This window comes from Sceloporus occidentalis, unplaced genomic scaffold (genome assembly GCF_023333645.1).
Source record: "Sceloporus occidentalis isolate IW3139 unplaced genomic scaffold, rSceOcc1.0.p SCAF_1, whole genome shotgun sequence".
Lineage (NCBI taxonomy): Eukaryota > Metazoa > Chordata > Lepidosauria > Squamata > Phrynosomatidae > Sceloporus > Sceloporus occidentalis.
In genome coordinates, this window is record NW_028316981.1 from 203,014,295 (window position 1) to 203,037,414 (window position 23,120).

Genomic DNA, 23,120 nt, shown 5'->3' on the forward strand with positions numbered 1-23,120 from the left:
TGAATAATTTTGGTAGTTTTCTAGTCACTGTGGGAGAAAATAAACCTATTCTTCCACGACATTCTCTGCATATTTGAATGTCCCAAAGTGTTATGGAGGAATTATTCTGTGGAGAAAAATGTGGAGGGATCGTTCTGTGGGGAGTTAAACTGTGGAGACAAATGTACAGAAAATGGGTCTCCTGTGCAGAAGATTATGGTCTAAAACACACTACAGAAATAATCCAGTTTGAGACCTCTTTAATTCCCAGACTCAGTGCTAGGGAATCCTGGGAATTTTAGTTTGTCCTGGCACCAAAGCTCTCTGAGAAGGCAAAATATCTGACAAAACTACAATTCCTAGAATTCTGTAGCATTGAGCCAGGGCAGTTAAAGCAATGTCAAACTAGGTTATTTCTGCAGTGTGTTTTGGCACTGTATTTTCTGAACAGTAGACCCATTATCTACACAAAACAAAGATTTATTATTATTATTATTATTATTTGGTACAAACACCCAAGTCTTTTTCTCAGCAGAACAATTCCTTTGCAAGACTTCAGGATGTTCGAATACTGCGTAAAAATTGTGCAGAATGTTTACTGGTCTATTATTCTTTCTGGTGTTGTTGCCCAAAAGACAAGAAACCTATTCTTTGACCTGGCAATGAATAATTATGAGTACTTTTTCCATCCATAGTTTAGAATAGTTATTTGTCTTCTGGGAAACTTTCTGAGGGATCTCTTAGATGTTTCACTGGAAGTTCTTCAATATAATCACCAGTGATGTTAGGTTCTCCTGAAAAATTGCTTGCCCACGGCTACAAACAATTGCTAGAATTTTATGGGGAAAGATATAGAAACTCATTGTAAACACCTGTTTTCCCCTAATTCTGGCCAAACATTTGAGTCCTAAGTCATGTCTTCTCCAAATTCTGTGAAAGGGTCATTCGGCCCCAAAGGGATTGCGACCCATAGGTTGCGAACCGCTAATCTAAATAGACGTAGATGTGCAGAATGAGATGCAAGATTGCTTGCTCCAACCAGACACATAGCCTCAGTTGGATACTACAGAGAAAGCCAGGCCAGGGAGATTTGGAAGGCCCTTGAATAGAGATCAAATGGTCTGGGACAGTGGGTCTCTCCCCACTGCAGACCCTCCGAATTGGGAGCTTAGGGATCCCATCATTAAAGTTAGAGTGGGCTGGCTGGAAACTATAGCAACTGAAGCACTGGACCAAACTTGTTATTGTTATTATCCAGAATTGCAGCATGCTGGAGATGCTCTAGGACTTGATTTGCTTTTTCACATAGGAGTTCAGACCAGCATCCATGCAGCTGGGAGAAAACATCACCTCTTCTTACCCATGCATGTGATTTGCAGAAGCCTTTTTATTCTCATCAAGGACTATAGCACTGACTTGAAATTAAGGCCAATGGTACATCTCAGTGACAAAGTTTACAAACTCCCTCACCCTAGTTTTGTCATAGTTTTAATTGTCATGGTTTAGTAGGGATTCTGATGAATTGTTTCTTGCCTTCCCTTTTACAGAATTATAATTCCCAGAGTTCTCTGACGAAAGTGTATGTTGTGACTATTAAATTAGTGTCATACTTTAATACAGATTTGCCTTCTTCTTGTTGTTACATATTTTTTAAAGAATGCAATTTTCCTTTTATTTGGCAGGGTTGAAAATCCGGGATTTCCTGGTTGCCAATGAGACCTTCTCTAGCTTCCTCTATCACAACGCTTCCCTACCACAGTTTGTTGTAGACGAAATCCTGAATGCTGAGGTCAACTTGCCACAGGTACTAAGCTTCCATCCTCGTATATAACATTAACAGTGTTCAGTCAGCCTGTAGAGTGAACATGTAGAGAGAGATTGTTGGACTAGACCTCCCCTCATCCCTAACCAGCATGGCCTGTGCGCAAGGATGGAAGATGTTGTCATCCAGCAATACTTGAAGATCCAAGGTTAGGGAAAGGGATAATGGTTCTACTTTTTATTATCAGGAATTGTGTATTTGAAGCTTGAAAGATGATTTGAGTCCCAGGTGTGATGTATTGACAGTATTAGATAACATCTGGTAAATGTTTGTAGGTCATCAAGTCTGGCTATCGGCTGAGCATGAAAGACCTTTGCAACTCAACCAAGCTGTCAGAGTTTGTTGTCATCCAAAACCCATGGATTGATGTGCTCAGTAATGCTGTGGTTTGCTCCTTGCCTAAAGAAAAATTGGCCTCAGCAGAGAGAGTGTTTCAGGATAATTTGGATATCATGAAGCCAGTTCTGGTGAGTATGTGAGCTTTAGCATTATTTGGTCATTATATTTGCCAGGGAACAGTTCCAATTCTAAGTAAAATATTCTGGTGTGGTGTGCATGAGATATAGTGGTTGGTGGTGGTGGTGGTGGTGGTACACCTTCAAGTCATTTCTGACTTCTGGTGTCCCTAAGACAACCGTATCATGGGGTTTTCTTGACATGAGGTGTTCAAAAGGGGTGTCATTCCTTGCCTTCCTCTGAGGCTGAGGAAGTGTAACTTGCCCAAGTTCACCCAGTGAGTTTCCATGGTTAAACGGGGATTCAAATTCCCAAGTCATACTCCAATCCTTAAGCCACAACACCACACCGGTTCAGTGGTCATGTGTATGTGTACTCACAAAAACACTATGTATTACTTAACATATGATATGTTTCTGCCCTAAAGAGTTCATGTAATTTTACAAGAGCAGCCTACAAAATAACCGATGCTGCCCACTCATGCTTTCAGACTCCTGATTCATATAGTCGTGTTTGTCACAATGACTGCATTTACACTGAGGGATCTTAAAATTACTTCTCTGAGGTGTATCTTCTCTAATCTCATCCTGCAGATTTCTGATACTGTTGTTGCTGTTGTGTGCATTCAAGTAATTTCTTATTTATGGTGACTCTAATCTGCCACTGGCAAGGTTTGTTCAGACAGGGTTTGCCATTGCCTTCTTCTGAAGCTGAGAGGGTGTGACTTGCCCAAGGTCACCCAGTGGGTTTTCATGGCCAAGTAGGGATTTGAACCCTGGTCTTCAGATACCTAGGCCAACACTCAAACTACTACACCACTCTGGCTATTACAACCAAACAAAGGGCTCTAATGCAGAGTTTGTTTTTCCTTCCTTCCTTCCTTCTTTATTGGGAACATACGTAAAGTTCTGCTTAAGCTATGTATGCATTCCTACTGTTTAGAGAGAAAGGTTAAGTCATACCCCAAACCAGGCTTGATTAGTAATTTTACTAAATAATTCAGGATGATGTAAGGATGTTCATTGCTTACATAGGAAGGTGCTGATAACACAGTCTTTTACAGAAAAATAAAATGGTAAATAATAAATTAACTCCCCCCCTCAATAGTTTAGAAAATATGACTAGTAGGATGCAAGTGTATCTGAAGAAGTATTATGGTTCAGGTTATTATTCTAGAGACATTCTAGAATAAGGGAGGGGAGGAAGAATGTTCTTAAAGCAATAAAGTTACCCTTTTTGAATCAGACATAGGATCTAACGTCATGCAGCTATGATTGCTTATAATAGATTCCAAACTTTGCAATGTTTGTCCTTTACCAAATGCATTTCTGGTAAGGGAAAATGGAAAATAACTCTGAGTCATGAGCTGTCTGTAGTCATTTCCTAATTGCTAGCATTTACGTTGCAATCAGACAGCAGTGATACTGAAAAAGGTGGTTCATGGAACAGTGCTGGTCCATGGCAAATTTCCAGGATGGGGGCAAAATATGGCAATGCTGCTAGTGGGGGCTTTAAATGACTTTGCCGCTTCATTCATTCCTTGCTTTTTAGACAATATTTGCTCACAAAGCTGAGGTCCAGTTAGTACAGTTAGGATATGTCATATGTTACCAACTTCAAACCTAGATATTTGTCTCTTATTGAGCAGAGGTTTCCCTCACCAAAAGCTAGGTAGTTTTGTTCTCAAAAATGGAGAAAGAGATGCAATGAAATGGATGGTTATATCCTAGTGGGTTTTCCCATACTTGCTGTTTCATCTACCAGCATTGCTGCCACACTTCACACTTTGGTTTTACCTTTGGTTTTACCTTTGATTGGAAGCTGAAGGCTGAATGTGACTTACCAGTTGCTGATTTTGGATATACATGTTTCCAAAAGCCAAAGCTAGAGTGTTCCTCTGTCTGTTCACATTTAGGCACTGCAAAATTTGAGTACAGTTGGCCCTCCGCGTATCCACAGATTCTGCATCCATGGATTGAACCACCCACAGCTTGAAAATATTCAAAGACAAATTCCAGAAAGCAAACCTTGATTTTGACATTTTATATAAGGGATACTATTTTACTATGCCATTGTACATAATGGGACTTGAGCACCCACAGATTTTGGTGTCCATGGAGTGTCCTGGAACCAAACCACAGCAGAGACCAAGGTTCCATTGTATAAACACAAGATATGGGGATGGCAATCTCTAATTTGTGAACAAGACAATAAAATCTTGCCACCTACAGATAACAGTGTAGTTATTCTAGAGAAGTCACACAGGTTTTACAAACCAGCAGAATGAGACACCTGGGTGTGACAAACCATGAAAGATTAGAAAGGTTATGTTAGATATTTGTGGGACACCCTCATGAGAAATTCTGACCCAGAATCTTTTACTGTATTGTGTGGGTGGTGTACTAAATGATAGCATTAGTTGTGATTCATAATTTATACAAAGGTCACAAAGGAACTTGGAACAGCTTTTTGTAGCCTTTGTATGTGTGTTTGTGTTGTTCCTGTAGCCGGAATGGAACGCTGAACAATACCAGCTGAAGTGTATATTAAACACAGAAAGGCTGTAGCTCACTGGGAGAACACATGTTTTGCATGCTGAAGGTCCCAGATTCAGTCCCTGGCATCTCTAGATAGGAAAGGTGAAGGCTGAAACTTTGAAAAGCCACTGCCAGTCAACACAGACCTTGATAAACAGAGCTGTAGTGCTTTTCAAGCTCTGTTGGAACTTTGTTATTGTTTGGTTTTCCTTGTTTGCATTCTAGAAAACAAAATCCTGTCTGTAATTCCATACTCTATAATGTGAACAAAAACAGCCAGGTGCTGTGCAATTCAATCTATACTTATAGCTATATGTTTCTTTCCTAAAATGAGAATGTGATTATATAATGCAATATACCTAAGTAAAGAATTCTACCCAGATGTCATAGACTAGAACAGTCTTCCCCAGCTTGGTGTCTTCCACCAATGTAATACTTCTATCATCACCAGCCAACATGGATTCAGTCTCACGTGCCTTTGATGTGATGGGTCATGATTCCATGAAGTGCAAAAACATGGATACATTACACTCCCTTGTTGCAGTTCTTTTGTTGCAACAGCTCCACTGGCTGCTGATCCATTTCTGGGCACAATACAAAGTACTGGATATGACCTTTAAAGCTCTATAGTGGCTCAGGTCCAAGTTATTTGAAAGACCGTGTTCTCCCTTACGAACTAGCCCGTGATCTAACATCTGCTATGGAGGCCCTTCTCTTTGTCCCACCTCTCTCACAGGTACATCTGATGGGAACATGGGAGAAGGCCTTCTCAGTGGTTGTCTCCAGGCTCTGGAATTCTATTCCCAGAGAAATTAGACTGGCACTCTAGTTTCTTTTCACAGAAAAGTAAAGACTTTTCTGTTTTGACAGACCTTTGATGAGTGATGATATAAGGCCCATCTAAAGAACTGAATATTGCTAATTGCTGTGCTGGTGTGTGTTTTAATGATATATGTTTTAACCTGGTTTTATTTTTTTTCTTATTGTTTAATTGTATTTTAAATTTGGTACTTTGTGGATTTTTAACAATTGTTTTTATCTGTTGTAAGTTGCTTTGAGTCCCAGGCTGGGTGAGATAGAAATTATGATGATCACGATGATGATCATCCATTCACACGGTGTATTTTCCATCTATTTATTATAATCATGTTCTTTTATATTTTTATATTTATAGATATTTATATTTTTATAGTTTTGTTATCAGTACAAGACAAGAAGCTGGTTTTCTGGAAATCTATGGCTAATATAGAGGTCTCATTTTATGTAACTAGGTAATGTAAAACTGCAATGAGATGGGCCTTCATGAGGATCAATGGATGGGTGGATAGATGGCATTTACTTACTGCCTCTTCAACTACTAAGATGAATGATAGCGTCATATTTTGAAGTGGATGGACATATGAATTCCCACCTCTCCCCCCAAGACACACACCTATGCTCCTTTTGTTACACTATGCCTTTGTCCATTTGGAAATGTGCATGGTCATGTTGGTCTATCTTCTTCGTCTTGTAACTAAAATGGTTTAAAACTAAATCCGCATTTGTCTTTCCAGAAAGGGATCACCTCCAACTCAACCCTGCAAGATTTTAAGGGAACAGTGGAGACGTTGATGGGGAGCCTCGGAAATCTTCTTAGAGAGGTAGGGATGGTGAGGTTTCTCTGGTTACTGATTCAGCCATGCTGTTAACTGACATGTTTAAAGTACTGTGCTCTTGGAAAGCTCAAGTCACAGTGACCGTGTTTACAGGGTATGCTAAACCAACCATAACTACTGCAAAACCTTTAAAAAGGAGTAGTGGTGATGTAGGAAGAAATTGCCAGGTGCACATTCAGTGCTAATTCAGGAGGCTGCCGGGTATTATCACACAGAAATCGCTGCCGAATCACCACCCGGGTCCGTCCCGGATGCAGCCCGGGTCGTCTAAGCTACTTTGGTGGTCATTTTTAGAAAATACGGAAGCTAGCACATCTAAAAATGGTCACGGTAGCACCTTAGATGACACAGGCTGTATCCGGGACAGACCCAGGTGGCGATTTGGCAGCAATTTCTGTGTGATAGGGTCCATAGTATATGAATAAAAAAAAAATACTTTGCTTATTTAGTGTGCATATTTTCATTTGCACATTCATGTATAGTCATAGTTGAACATTTTATAAGGAAATAATGTTCAAATCAGAACAGTTTTATTTACATAAATTTAGTAGGTAACTCATTGCATGTATAAATTTTACACAAATTTGGGAAGAGGAGGCGAAGGAAGGATCAGGACCTCCAAGTCTTGTGCCCCACTGAGAACCACTGGACTAACTCTCTCTTTGTTCTGACCTCTTGTGTAAAGTACTTTTTGACCATGTTAAAAAACCTTTTCCCCTAATTTAGCAAGTAGCTGTTTTAATCAGAAAGGGAGAGGAGGAAGGCAAAACTCCAAGTAGTTTTTTCCCCTTTTTTCTTTCCTTGTTTCCTTAAAGTCCACAAGTGTTGCAACTTTTAAGCCCTGAACTGTAGTAACCTCTCAGTTTAGCTGCCTCGGGTCACTCGAGGTGGTAGAGAATTTTAGTTTTGCAAAAGAAGGAGGGAGGGAAAGGGGAGGATGAAGGGGAGAGAGAGGAATACATTTCTTCCTTCCAACCGCACATCTTCCCCTGTTGCTTCTGCAAGGTGATTGCCTTCTGTTGACTTTTAGAACTTGTAGTTCTCTTCTTGGTTGGAAAATAGACGTTAACAGGGAAAAAAAAATCTATTTGGAATCAAGATAAAAACTTCAGCAAGTTAAACCTCCCTAAAAGTTTGCCTGGGACTTTCTAGTCACAGCTGTTTCCTGTTTCATCATTTGAAAGCTGTTGGTTCTTTTCTTTTCTTTTTTGTCTGATGTAAAAAAAAAAGCAAAGTCACATGATACTCTTTTTGCTGATGTGGCTGCAAAATATACTTATTGAGGAATGTGACTTTTCTTTGGCACTTGTCCCAAGCCACAGCCAGTACCTTTCCTCTTTTCCAATGCAAGTTCAAAACAAAGGCAGCTTTGCTTTGTTCGTTACATGGAAACCACCCTTAAACATGTGACCAACAGTTGTTTTTTCATGGCTTACTGAATTTTCTGTGACAAAAACACAGAGGAATGGATGCCTATTTCCTTCATTTAATCTCCCTAGGTGGGTGTCGAGTTAGTTGTGCTGCCATCTGTCTTTGGGGGTGGGGTGGGCAATAATGCCTCCCGGCATTGCTAATGTGCATATACTAATCTATTTAAATATATGCGGATTCTAAATTCCCCTGTTTCCAAAGATGGAAGATTAATGTGGGTCTATAAAACCATTTTAAAAAGGTCCAGGTGGTAACCTTAACTAGTTTATAACAATGGCCAAGCTGTTTAAAATGGGACAGCTGGGAATAGCAAATAGTTATTTAGACCATATTTTGTGAGGCAGTCCTTGAAGTAAGAATTGATCTGAAATTACTCCTCTAGGAACTCTTGATATTTAGAAACCCCTAAACCAAGTGTGGCATAGTGGTTTGCATGTTGGACTATGACTCTGGAGACCAGGGTTTGATTCCCAGCTCAGCCATAAAACCCACTGGGTGGCCTTGGTCAAGTCGCATGCTCTCAGCCTCAGGGGAAGGCAATGGCAAACCTTTCAGTCCATCCAGAACTTGTTAAACATGTCTATCCAGAACAATTGGCTTCCTTGTTCACAGCATCTCTGCCTTGTTTGGATTAACAGCTACTGCTACAGTCACTCAGAATCTTCCAAATACAGGCTCACAGGTTACCTGGGAAAGCTTACTGTTGATTGATGAGAAGCAAAAGTAAAAGGTGACAGAAGAACACGGAATGCAACTGTTCAGTTACTTATGTGCAGGGACAAGGAGAACTACTGTACTTCTAGGTGACTGTCATGTTTCTAATGCAACTACCAGTTAAATGTTTTCTTCAGACTTTGGGCAGTTTTTAGGATTGCATTGTATGTGGCAGAATACTAGGAACTTTTATTTAGAAATATATCCCACTGTGTTCAGTGGGATTTTCGGAGGTTTGCCTGCAGCTGAATTAATCAATTGATCAGTTGATTAATTGATTTAAATATATCAATTAAATGACTATGATTTCTTGTAGTAGTAACAGTCATTGGTGTGGGACAGATTGCCCGAAAATGGTGGCCTGCCAGCGGCCTAATTTCCTCCTGAGGGAAGCCGCAACCGCTAAACCACGCGGCTTTCCTACAGAGGAAAAAGAACCCGTAAAAAACAGGTTCTTTTTGTGCCGCAGGGCTGACGTAACGGGTGCGCCACTAGTGCACTCGTTACATAAGCATTGTGCGGCGCCGTGCAGATGCCTCACGGCACTTACATAAACAATGGTGGCGCCTATGTACACAGGGCACTGCCATTGTTACGGCACCACACCGTGTTAGGATTAGGGACCATGCGGTTGCTGCGTTGTCCCTAACCTTAAAATCGGCTCCAGCATGGCGCATTTGCGCAAACTGTACCACACCATTATTCTCAAAAAAAGTATATATTTTTCCCCCAGAAGGACAATGGAAGAAAAAAAGATGTTAGGTTATAGCCCAAGTTTTTGAAATCTATGGTGCAGAAATTCATTGTCATGAGTGTTGTCATGGAAGGCAAAGACTTGGTGTGCTCTCTTCTAGGTCTGTTGACAGCTCTTGTACAGTCACACGGACAATATCTCTTCTCCCAAAGGTCCCTGGTCGTTTCACTTTTGTCTTTTAAACGAAAGTGGCACATCAAGGCAATCAGGGAATCTGCTGGCAGAACTATCAGAATGCCTGAATGCTTTTTGACTTTTATCCTGTCCACATGATTTAAGCAGCTAAATGTAAGCCTTCAGGAGAAGAAGAATAAACAAGAACTTAGGACAGCAAGAACCAATGTGGTGTCACTGCTGGTATTGGACATGAATTATCGAGGGCCAGGTTAAAATCTCAAGACTCAAGCCATGAAGCTTTGGTTTCTTCCAAAAGTCCTGTTTTTCTTGTTGACCCAGTGTGCAAGATATTGTGAGAATACAAAGGATTAACCCAAATAAGTCAGGATAATAGACAAATATGACAAAGGGAGGTGCAGCTTGCATAGGTTTGCTACAGTGTTTAACATTTTTAGTTTTACTCATTCCAAAACATCTTTGCCTTGATACCTGTACACCTTTTTGGAATTATAAATTATCCTCCTGCCTTTACATGAGCTTCAGGTCTTCGGATCATTAGAAAGAGTCATTTGTAGGTTTTGGAGCCTTTGCCACCCACTGGCAAGACACACTATGTAGATGTCAGACTGGGGAAGGCGACCTTCTATATCAAAGAGAAGAACCTGCACATTAGTTTGGTCTGTTAATTTCATACCTTTCAGCACCCTCTGACCCATTCTTCACATGGAAAGAAGGGAATACTCTTGAGTAGGGGGCAGTGGAGTGAGAGGAAATGTTGTCCTCAGGAATGAATGAAGTTTGCTCCTTTAAGAGAACACATTCCCTTCCTGCATTGAAATGGCAGTGAATGCCAAGGAATGTAAACAGCTTTCATATAGAAAAGTTAGTGGCCACATAGTCCCTGTTCTTTGTACACAGCAGGAAAAGGTTAAAGTGTGTTGCCTGTTGGATGTATTTAGGAGAATTTGCTTCTTAGATTGGGAACAGTCAGTACAAGTTGCAACCTGTGCAGTACAAGTTGCAACCTTTCACACTACACAGTTATATGAGCTTGCCTGAGTCTTACCATCTTTAGAGGAGGGCTTTTGGTCAGTCCCACCACCTTCACAGGTATGTTTGATGAGGGCGAGGGAGAGAGTTTTCTCAGCGGCTGCTCCTAGGTTGCGAAACTCCTTCCCAGGGGGGCTCAGTTGCCCCTTCTCTGCTCTGTTTTCATCAGCAAGCAAAAATCTTTTCATTTGAGCAGGCCTTCAGCTTTTAACTAGTGGGGGCAGAAGGATATTTAAAGGGTATGCTGTACAGTCCTCCCTCCAAATTTGCGGGGGATTGTTCTGGACCCACCCCCCCATGAATTTGGAAATTCACATATATTCAAGCCCCATAGCTTTGAATGGCCATGTGCTCCTGCGTACGGCCATGTGCATGTGTTACAGGCATGTGCACCATTAACTTTAATGGAGTTCGCACCTCCATGAATGATCTAAACTGTAGATCTCAAGTCTGTGAAAATGGAGGGGCGACTGTATTTTAAAACATGTTTTAATTATTTTCAATTAATGGTTTAATTGGATTGGTTGTTTAATGTTTTTTAAACTTTATACTATGTATTGTTTTCACTATTTTGTTATATATTGTAAACTACCATGTTGGGAGAAAAACGGGATATAAATTAAAAGTGCTGATTCAATTTTAACTGCCATGGCAACATCCTAAGGAATCCTGGGATTTGCAGAGTTTGAAATTCTCTGCCATAGAATTAGAATTCCATAGAATGCAGACATGGCAATTGAAGTAGAATTATAGTGCTATATTGGCTGTTGTAAAAAGACCCAAAGATAGTTCCCTACATCACCTTCTTTTGTTACCAAGAAAGTAAGTGGAAAGGTATACATACCAAAAGAATACTTTATTTTCAAGGACTAGGTTACTCATCTCCCACTCAAGAGGTGTTCTTGGTCTAAATTGTGTTAGTCCCCAACTAATGTTTGTTGTTGTTGTGTGCCATCAAGTCATTCCTATCATGGGGTTTTCTTGACAATATTCTTCAGAGGGGGTTTGCTATTGCCATCCTCTTAGGCCAAGAAAGTGTGACTTGCCCAAGGTTACCCAGTGGGTTTACGTGGCTGAGCCAGGATTTGAACCCTGTGGCCAAAGCAGATGGCCTGGAAGGCGTGACCTCTGGCTATGATTGCTCTGGGACTGCAGCGACCGGACGGCTCACTCGCAAAGCAGTCTGCCACTGCAGTCCCAAATGGGCCATCAGCAGGGGTGACTTTTTTCTGTTCTTTTTCCCAGCAGTTTTGGGCCTCCTTAGCCAGTCTCAGAGTCGATTTCAGCCGCTATGTGGACATGCATTGTCTAAACGCCACACCCCCAAAGCGGCTGGAAACTGCTTTATTTGGTTCATCTGTTTCAGACCCAGTTTAATTCATTTTAGTGAGTCTGTTTTTGTGGGGATTGACAGTGGTTTAACTTGTTGTCTCTAGCTGTTTACATCTCCCCCATATACCATATACACATGTGGTTATTTTTTTTACTCTTTTAACAAAAATTAAAGTTGTATATATGGGCTCTGTCACTTTGAGAGAAAAATCTCTGCTCTACACAGGAGGAAATATTAATGTACAGGACTAAAATAAACAAGAGTACACCAAAATGCATTTTATTCCCTCATCTCCCATCAGGAGACCTTGCAATATACTCTGTCTATATACACTATATATATATATATATATATATATATATATATGCGCAATATACTCTCTCCAGCTTATTGGATGTTATACCAGTTACAGTCTAGTTCTTCAGGAAAATAGAATTTTGCTGAGGTTATTTATTTAGCAGCGAGTTTCAATATTAATAGCTACGATTAAGTTCTGTGTAACTGAGAAATTTTCCTATTCATCACAGTGATGTCCATTTTGCTAGTAAGCCACAAAAGTTTTCTGGAGTCCCTGAACAACATACAATAGCGCATATGTAACACTACTTCCCGTACCCAGGGGAACAGTTGTGGATGATGATATGTGCATTTTCCTCCTCTAAATCCACATGGATCTGGCAGGAAAACGTCTGTAAACACAGTAATGGCTTCATGGCCTGCCCCTTCACATAGCTCATTCCTGCAATATGACACCTCTTGCATTAAGGTGAAGTGTTTTTTATTGGTATTCCACATAGGTATTCCATTGAAAAGAAAATAATGATGCATTGGTTAAAGCCTAAAGTTCAGTTTGCTATGAGACAAGCTGTATTTTGTACTTGGCAACTTGTATATTTATATACACATGCTGTATGTGTCAACATCCTTTGTCTTATATGGATATACACTTTTGCATAGTTGCCATACTTTTTGTTCCATATTAGCTCACTGTTGTCTTTAAATCCAAACAGAAATGAAAAGAGCAGGCTTCATTGTGTTTGTGATATGCTGTGTGCCTTCAAGTCTACTCTGATTTATGGTGACCCTATCCTAGGGGTTTCTTGGCAATATTTCTGCAGAGAGGTTGGCTGTTGTGTTCCTCTAAGGATGAGAGAGTATGATTTGCCCAAAGTAACCCAATGGGCATCCATGGCTGAGTGGGAACCATGCTGGTTCTTCACTCAATTGGATACCAGAATTGTAATAATCTTAAATATCTTTACTCAGCCAAGATAACGACAAATGGGGTATGAAAGAAGAAGCATCAAATTAAATCTCAATGAGATATTTGAAGAGAAGGAATGGAAATCTGGTGCCCCCCAAAAAGTTTCCATAACAGTATTCAGAACAATGCTATAGAAAATCAGAGCTTTAAAGAAAAATTAGCATTAAGAAATCAAGGGATTACAGTCAAATGTGACATTATTACTGCTTTTCAAACCAAGGGACTTTGGTGTGTTATCTCCAAGCAGTAGAGTGGGTTTTGACTCCGATATAGTACTCTGTAGGTGAAGTGTAGATCGCTTTCTGTTTTGAAAAAAGCCCTCATCTGGGCCTAAAATGGCGCATGGGAACCTAAAAGCATGGCAAAAATGTGCCTCATAGCCTAGAGAGCATTTTGAGGCAAAAATTGTTCTTTTTTTTTTACCCCAGTCATGGTGTGGTGGTGTTGATGCAGCCCTTGTAATCCTCTGCCTCCCAAAATTGTCCACCCCTGTCAAAGGTGAATCCTGACTGTGCTTTCCTCCTTTTCCTTGTGAACTGCAGCTGGTGAGCATGAAAAGCTTGAGTGACATGAGACAGGAGGTAAAGTTCCTGACCAATGTGAATGCCACCAGTTCTTCTACTGAAATTTACCAGGCAGTGTCCCGAATTGTGTGCGGCCATCCTGAGGGAGGGGGATTGCAGATCAAGTCTCTCAACTGGTATGAAGACCACAATTACAAAGCTTTCTTTGGAACCAACAGTACTGAAGATGATGCAGCTGATTTCTATGATAATTCTACCAGTAAGTAGAACTCATTGACCCAATGTACAGGTGTTTTATTTTGACACATTGTCAAAATCGCCTTTGTTGCCTAAGATGCAAGAATCAGTTGGAAAGATGGAAGGGGATATTGGGTAGGTTGTCTGAGTGTGAGATGGGAAGATACTGCTTGTGTCCCATATTGGGAGAAAGAAGGAAGAAATATGCTGTACTTTTCTTGCAGATTTATTTTTAAAAACCTGTATTTTTCTTAAAGCACCCTACTGCAATGACCTAATGAAGAAACTGGAATCCAGCCCACTTTCCAAGATTATATGGAGGGCTCTGAAACCTTTGCTTGTTGGCAAGGTCTTGTATACTCCGGACACACCAGCAACAAGAGCAGTCATGTCTGAGGTAAGAACATAGCTCTCAATTCCAGTTTACCACATTTTATCTAACAAAGAATAAAGGCCACCTTTGTACATTTGCTGTGGGATGTTCCCTGTGCACATGCAACTGCAAAGGCTTGTGTATTTTAGAGTCATGTAAAACTAAAAAAAAGTTACTTTTTGGTACTACAACTTCCTGAATCACCCAGGCGGTCTTCCATAGCTAATTCAAGGATTAGAGTTAGGGGATCCTAGGAGCTATAGTACAAAAAAAGGTAATTTCCCCAAACTTTTGTGGAGCAGAGGTATATCCAGTTCCATCCCAGCACCTCCAGGCATCTCAGGCAGCAGCAATGCTGGGACTTTGCTTCTGAAATATTGTGTGTGTTTCCATGCATGTAAAAATATGGAGGGGCCTGGAGAGCTGTAATTTACAGGTTGAAGGGAAGATTAAAATGAATCAGAAATCACTGGGAGACTAGTTTGTTCTCTCCCTGCTCTCCTTCTTCATCAAGCTTTCTGTTTGTTTATGTAGTGCTGTTTGACATCCATAAGGCTCTGGATGACATGCACTTGCTGATCCAAGCAGAGGCTTAAGAACAGCCAGATAGTTCTAAGTCATACAGTGCTTTTACATTTACATCCTTCTCTCTCTCTCTCCCTCAGTGGTAAGAATCTGTATGGAGTGTTCTGTGAGTAGAATTGCAAATAATCCAGAGCTTGGAAATGTTCCTGTTTGGGGGTCTTCAGCTCCCAGATACCTCCTGCCAGGATGGTGATTGAGAAGTTCTGGCAGTTTTAATCCACAAAACTCTGACAAAAATAATTTACTTGCTTAAAACAAAAGAGAGAGAGAGAGGTTTTAATTTTTTGTGTGTGTGTTCTAAACTTCTGGAATGAAATGCCCTGGTTGTGGGCTTGGAAGGATAAAACCATATCCAATCCATAGGACAGAACGAAATCCAGTTTTTAACAGTCTGTTCTGTGGTTTTGGGGTTTTGATACTTACCTTTGCCCCTTCTACTCACCTGACAGGTAAACAAGACATTCCAGGAGCTTGGTGTCTTCCGTGATCTTGGAGGGATGTGGGAAGAGATAAGACCAAAGATAAAAGCGTTCATGGAGAAAAGCCAGGAAATGGATCTGGTCCGGGTCAGTATGCCATAACTTCTTCTTTCTCTGGTGACATGGAATAGAACTGTTGAGGCCTTGTTTACAAGAAGTGATTTAAATCTATTTATTTTAGGACTATGGTTGGCACTTTGGTCTCAAGGGAGGATGTGCATATCTGTGTAGTAGCTGATTTCTTGTGACAAGTCTGCTTGTGTTGGGGATTTCTTTCCTGTGCCACGGGAAAATGTCCAGAGATGGAAGGTCCTTTTTATCTCTTTAAACAACAGTTCTTTCTTTGTGATTTCTCTTCATCATTTCATAAAGTGTCAAGCAGATGGATTTGTTGGGCACAACTCAGAGACGATTTTTGTTGTTTTGTTGTTAACTGCCCTTCAGTCGATCTAGGGTCATGCATAAATCAACTTCCCTCCCTCCCTCCCTCCCAACAACATACACTCTCCACAGGCTATTGTGACTGTACACCTGCCAAGGACATGGCCCAGATGAATGTGAAATGAGGGGGGGGGTATTCAAGTTTAGGCAGGCTTCACATTCTGTTAAGCTGAGCACTACTCTAATCACATTACATGGGGCTCTGAACTAGGGAAGAATGTGAATTAAATATTACCTCAATAGCTGCAGTGCAGCAAAGAAATACAGACCCCACCCCACTCATCACTACCCAACTTTTGTGGAGATGACTGTTAGATTTAATTAGATATTTGAGATAATGGTATTAAATGATCTTAATCTTTAGTACTGCAGTACAGGCTGCGAAGCATCCAGCCCAGTATCAGCTGTGACATTTAATCTGTTTAGCATTTAGGGAGCCAGGGTTTTTGTACAGGTTGAGTCTCCCTTATCCAAACTGCTTGGGACCAGAAGTGTTTGGGATTTCAGACTTTTTTTTTTCAGATTTTGGAATACCTGAATTTGCATATATGTACATAAAGAGATATCTGGGAGATGGGACCCAAGTCTAAACACAAACTTAATTTCTGTTTCATATACATGTTATACATGTAGCCTGAAGTTTATATTTTAAACAATATTTTAAACAATTTTGTGCATGAAACAAAGTTTGTGGATACTGAACTATTAGAAAATAAAGGTGTCACTATCTCAGCCCCCCCCCCCCCCCCCCCATGAAAAAGTTTAGTTTTGGAATATTTCTGATTTTGGAATTCCAGATAATGGAGACTCAACCTATAAAGGGTAATTTGCTACACCCTGAATTCTGGGCTCAAATTCCTTATCAATCATATAACTCACTAGAAAGAAAAAAGTAAAAAAAGTTTCCTCCTTCTGTAAAATACACTAATCAAACTTTCACTGCTCACATGTTCTACTTTGGAAAGCCTAAGAATCTGTCTAGATCCAGACAGGTAAGACAGATGTTTTCTTTAACTTGCAGTATTCTCAGGGAGTCTGAGATTGCATAGGCAAAGGCCAGTTCATCCAAACTCAGTAGTCGTGTGAGAAGAGCATCACATTGCTGACTGTGCACCTGCAACAACAACAACTTTCTGGACAGTTCACTCAGTAGATGCATTTGGTAGTCACACAAATTTTGTTGTGACAGAAAGAGAAAGTTGTTCAGTTTGTAGCATCCTCAAAAGACAGGCTTTAATTTGCTGTATTCTCAGGGAGATCACAGGAACATAAAATGGACTGTCAAGTTCTATTTCAGAGAGGATGCAAAGTGGTTTTTCTAGTGAATGATCTTTTCCTCCTCAACTGGAGAGCAGTGGTTGTTTATGACTTCCTTCCTTCCCCATTCCTGATAATAAGGAAGACAGGTATCACAGTATGATGTTATAGTTTGCTCCAAAGTTTAACTGGGTGGGTGCAAAATAAACCCTCCCTTCCTAGGCTGTATCTGAGGGTGTTAGGGGTGACTGTGCATGTCACAACTGGTTGTACATCCACACCAAGTGAGAATGCTTTAGCACTGTTTTTATTTCTTTGTTAATTATATATATTAATCATTGAGTGACCTAGGCCCTGTGAGTAATATACTGTTTAACCACTTAAAATAATTCAAACTTAACATCCAAAAATATAACGTCATACACACACACACACACATATCAAAACCAGCACTGAGAAAATCAGTTGATCATGGAGAGCTAAAGTATTACAAAAAGGCAAAATGCATTCCAAAATTCAATAGTAATATGCATTCTTGTAAATATTTAAGATGATATTAAAGGCCTGGGAAAACAAAAGGTTTTTTTGGGGTGCAATCCAGCTCATATACTCCACAGATGGAGGAAGGCTTTCCTGCTGCTTTGTAAGCATCTGAAAAGTCGGGATTATATAGCCCTTCAGATTCTTAAATTACAGCTCATAACATTTTTCATTATTGGTCATACTGGTTAAGGCTGATGTGTGTTGCAGTCCAGCAACATCTAGAGGGCCATATTATTCCCTATTTTTTTTTTGTGAAGGCCTCACACTTTGCTCTGCCCTCATTCTCTCAAAATTCTGACACAAGAATGGTCATTTTAAGCTTTAAAAAATACCTATTTTTTCAGCATACCTTAAATTTCTCCTGCGTTACAGAAATACCTCTTGTCTGTAGGTGGTCCTGTTAGCATGAAGCTATTTTATTTCCTATTATAGGGAATGACACTATTATAGGAAATGAGCCAAGCTCATTTTTAGAGGTTCTTTAAAGTAGCATACTAAACCCAAGATTTTGGCACTCTTGTGGTGCTAAAACTATAGTTACAAGCTAGATAATTGGCATCTGTCAACTGAGATGGACTCCCTTTCCTTTCCTAATAGTAGGGATGGCCCTGCAGATGTAGCTTCTTGACCTACTAAAGTTAGAGACTTGTGTTTGGTTACCATGATGCCAGACTGTGCTCTCTGAATACTTATGCAGTGCATCCTCATGGTAATTATATATAAATTGTAGATTAAAGAGAGAAAAAAATAGATTTTCCTGGATTTTTATTTGTTTTGCTAGCACAGCAGAACCAGTTTGTAACAGGTTTAGCATGAAATTTAGGCTAAAATCCTTTATATAATTCCCTGGGAGTAATCCCATTGAACTACTGTGAAGTAGATATGAATAAGAGTACACCATAGTGCTATGCATGAGGAGCCATCTTCACTATCATGTTCAGGGTGACCAGATCCTTTTCTACGATATGCTCTACATTTCCACTTTCTGTACAACAGGAATTTCAAAATGTTCTCCAGTTTGAGTGTGACTAAGAAGCGTGGATTTATATTTCTATTACTGTTTTTTAGCTTTCATTTGGTCATGTCCTACATTTTTCTTGAATGTCCCACATTTTGCGGTGCCTGGTCCTCCTTTGTGGTTATGACAACTGATCACTCTGATCATGTTATTGTATGATCCCTACACTACAACGTTGCTACCCAGTTGTGCCAGGTCTCTTCTTTGCCTCATCCTTTAGCAGAGAGTCTTTTGGACTGTGCTGTCAGTAGCAACCAACAAGGAGCTGAAACAGATTCTTCCTTCCTGGAAATTCTCCAGTTTTCAGTTGTGCCTTGTTTTGCTTGTTTTTGTCAATAATAGGATATCAGGGTTTTCCAGAGATGCTGTAGGAGGCTGCCACCTGGCGGGTAGAAATCAAAATAGTGCCAAGTGAGGTTCTTTGAAAAGAGTGAGATAAACATTTTGTTGTTGTTGTTGTGCATCTTAAAATTGTTTCTGACTTACCTAAATCATAGGCTTTTCCTGACAAGATTTGTTCAGAGGAGGCACACACATTTTAAAAAAACACTGTCTGTAGCCTGTGTCTGCCCTATTTTCTAATATTAGGTATATCAAAAATGTACAAAGACACCAGTTTCATCCACTTGTCATGGCTCCTTCCTTCAGAATCCTGGGATTTGTCATTGCTGAGGCACTATATGGCAGAGAATTCTGATTCCCGTGCTACCAAACTGCAAACCAGGATTCCAGAGGATGTAGTTGTGTCAGTTAAAAGTGTATCAAAGCAGTATAACAGTATAGTATAGATACATGCTTTGTCAGAGGACAGTCTCTTTTTGTGATCAGGGCCATAGTTAGTGCTAGTGGAGGCTGGGGTCCTCAAGAGTAGGGTGGAAGAGGTGGGCAAAATAAAGCGGTTTCCAACTGCTTTAAGTTGGGGCATTTAGATGATGCACACCTCTAAAGCAGGTAGAAACTGGACTGAAGCTGTGCTGCTGGGATAGTTTGGCTTATTCTGGAAGATATGCATCTTCGCACCTACATATAGACACCCCAATATGAGTGTGAGGCTGTGGCAAAGCAAAGAAATGAAAGTACAACAATTCCAATGGATGTAATTACAACATACACAGCGCGAACAGCCAAAGAGGGAGGCATGGGGTGAAGGGGCATGTAGGGTGGACCTCCATGATTGTGCTTTGCCAATGTATCACTCACACACCAGCAGATGGACGGTACATTACACATGCACCAATCAGACGGACGGCCATCTAACGGGATGGCATCTGAGCAGACATGGGAGTTACTTGGGGGTTGCCAGCGGTGTGTTTGTGTGACAATGAGCATGTATGCTGAGGAGGCAAACCCCCCCCCCCCAAAAAAAAAAGCCAGTGGTGCAGTTTGATACCCTACCATGCAGTTGGGCTGTGCATATTTGGCCTGCCTTGGAAATGGACCGTGTGGGCGGCAGGGGTTTGATCCACTTTGGGGAAAAAACAGGATTGATATGCTTTTTCCTGCCCATCTGCTCCGGCCATATATTTCAGGGTCAGGCTCCCCCCTTAAATGTTCAGCTTTCATTTAAAAAAATGGTCAGGTTTCATAGAAATAAATCTAGCCTTTTAAAATAATGTTAATATAAGGAAATATTATATTTATATAGATAAATATAAGATATATAAGTATTCTAAATTGATACAGTTGCAGGAACACTGTACGAGATTTTATTTCTGAATGTGTAACTTGACCTGTGCTGAAATGAGCATAAAGTAGAAAGAATAATTGGCATGGTGATATACTTAAGTAGACTAGTAAATTTGAGGAGGTTTGGGGAGGGGTGAATGAGGTGTTGCTAAAAGTAGATCTGGATTGAGTTAACCAGAGTTCAGATAACCAAAGGCCCAAAACTGAGTGCTGAGAGGAGAGGGACATATACAGAAATTACAGTTTATTTTCCTGCTGATTAAGATGAATTTTTCCCAGTTTCTCAGTATTTCTCAACTGAGCTGGAAGTAAAATTTCATTGCAGTAATGTTGTTTCTGGCTAAGTCTGAAGTTATCCCAGATTCTCACAACTAGACATTGAAAGAGTGAGACTATATGCAGCTTGGATGTATCCAGAAGGGAAAATTTAATAACATATGACTTGATCCACTTAATCTGAATACTCATGGAATAATTGGGAAGAGGTTAGAAACAACACCTTTGTCCCCCTTTAAAAAATAAAAAAGTTTACCTATTACAGCATCTGTTGCAAGTTGTAAAATGATCTTGATGGAAATGCCATCCTTTTATTTTTTATAAGCTTGTTTTTTCTTAAATGAAAACATATTCAGGGCATCTGCATTGGCCATAGAGAAAGTGACACAGGCCTGTGACTCTAAAACCGTCACTTTTCTTCTCCTGTATGCTTTTGAAATATATTTTGTCTGATGAAGAAGCCAGAGGATCTTTGCATGATGTGGTTTTTAATATAGTTTTTATTCATTTCATAATGATAATAATAATATTACAAAAAGATTTCAATCTTACATAATGAAATCATAACAAGTATAACAAGGAGTTTGCATTATGTGTTTTGTGCATTTTGGTTGGTCGGCGAAGGCATCGTTCCTTTGTGGATTTTGTTTTATTTAAACAGTTACCTAACAATGACTTGCAGATGTTTAGTTTTCCTACTTATTTGTCCTGTACACCCGTCAAGTAACAGGTTTGAGCCTGAAGTAGAAAGACTTAGTAGTAATTCTGTAAATTGTTGCTCATAACTCTTTCCTCCTTTTGTCAGTGCAAATTTAACTAATCTTCTTCATCATGTTGATTCATTTTAGACATTACTGCAGAATAAGCTCTATTGGAGCCACCACCTGATAGGCTCAAGCTGGACTGTTGAAGATGTTGCCTTGTTTTTGGCAAAGAATCCAGAGGATGTTAAGCCTGTGAATGGCTCTACCTACACCTGGCGGGATGCTTTCAATGAAACTGACTATGCTATTATGACTATATCTCGCTTCATGGAAGTGAGTTTTTTTTTCATTGTTGTTGGATACTGTGTTGTTCCTATTATCTTTAAAGGTGGTTTAAAGCATGTTTTTGATTTGATTTATTCATCAAGACCATTTTTCTCCCCCAACCCTAAATTGATTCAGAAATTCACTATCTAGTTAATCCCAGCTAGAGTAGACCCACTGAATCAATAGAATTTTGGTAAGTCAGCACTAACATAAGCCCCATTGACTCAGGATTCTGGGATTTTTACTCAAGTGAAATGATTGAGGCTGCATCCAGATTGCAGAAATAATCCAGGCTGACACTGCTTTAACTGCCATGACTCAGTGCTATGGAATTCTTGGATTTGTAGAGACATTTAGCTTTCTCTGTCAGAAAGCTCTGGTGCCTCAACAAACTACAGTTCCCAGATTTCCATAGCATTGACCCATGGCAGTTAAAAGTGGTGTCAAACTAGATTATTTCTGCCATGCAGATATAGCCTGAGTCAAATCATTGACACAAGATTCTTGGATTTGTAGTTGGGACTCTAGTTGAGGCTATGAATTGGCTTTAGCCCATTATAATTGAAAGCACACAGTAATGGTTTAGCATAAGTTCAATTTCAAATTTCAGATTTTTATTTCAGAAAAAAATTCAGCCCATCTTCTGATTCAGTTATTTCTTGCCATTGTAGTGTGTGAACTTAGACAAGCTGGAAGCTGTACCCAGTGAGGTGCACCTGATCAATAAGTCCATGGAACTGCTAGACCAGAGAAGGTTTTGGGCAGGCATTGTCTTTCCTGAAATTGCCCCTAGCAGTGTGAAGTTGCCCCAGCATGTCAAGTACAAGATACGGATGGACATAGACAGTGTGGAAAGGACAAACAAAATTAAGGATGGGTAAGCACTCCTCAAAGAAGCTTTTTAAAAAGTAGATTACAATGTGAGGGTTTTTAATAAACAGCAAATTTTTGTTCCACTTTTGTATAGGTACTGGGACCCAGGTCCTCGAGCTGATCCTTTTGATGACATGCGTTACATCTGGGGAGGCTTTGCTTACTTGCAGGATGTGGTAGAGCAGGCAATTATCCGCACTCTGACAGGCTCTGAGAAGAAAACAGGTGTCTATGTTCAGCAGATGCCCTATCCTTGTTATGTGGATGACATGTAAGTGACAGTACAAACAAGCAGCGTGTTGGCATAGTTCGTTCTTTCTCAAGGCAAAAATGAATATGAATTTTAGGGGTGGATACTTGGGAATTAATTTAATCCAGTCTGCAGAGGCAATGGCAAGAAAGAGTCTCTATGAAGAGGTTTAGAAGTCTTCGTAGAGAAGTTGTTTCATAAGTGGTATCATTTTCCCAAAGATGGTACTGTCTGGGAGAAGAAAGTTACTTTAGAAAGCTTTCATAACCCATTTCAGATAGAACAAGGGTGTTCAAAATGGTGGCAGATAATCTTCCTAGAGCAGCTCATACCTCTTGAGTACAATATGGATCTGAATAGGAAAGAGAAGACAGTCAAGATTGTTTCCATCAGTGGCATATGAGATGTCTAGTGGAGATCTTCCCTTGTTTATCC

At 40.1% G+C, this 23,120-nt stretch overlaps 1 protein-coding gene across 2 annotated transcripts in view; it reads left to right on the top strand.

The window, feature by feature from the left end:
- Positions 1-23,120, top strand: part of LOC149323248 (phospholipid-transporting ATPase ABCA1-like) — a 127,256-nt gene that overhangs the window by 62,050 nt on the left and 42,086 nt on the right. For both annotated transcript variants that reach the window (XM_089488640.1, XM_089488641.1), the window contains 9 exons: positions 1,662-1,783; positions 2,077-2,268; positions 6,348-6,434; positions 13,655-13,895; positions 14,131-14,270; positions 15,281-15,397; positions 21,380-21,568; positions 22,234-22,439; positions 22,530-22,706. In XM_089488640.1, coding sequence (XP_089344766.1) covers positions 1,662-1,783; positions 2,077-2,268; positions 6,348-6,434; positions 13,655-13,895; positions 14,131-14,270; positions 15,281-15,397; positions 21,380-21,568; positions 22,234-22,439; positions 22,530-22,706 — 1,471 coding nt within the window. The remainder of the gene's footprint in view (positions 1-1,661; positions 1,784-2,076; positions 2,269-6,347; positions 6,435-13,654; positions 13,896-14,130; positions 14,271-15,280; positions 15,398-21,379; positions 21,569-22,233; positions 22,440-22,529; positions 22,707-23,120) is intronic.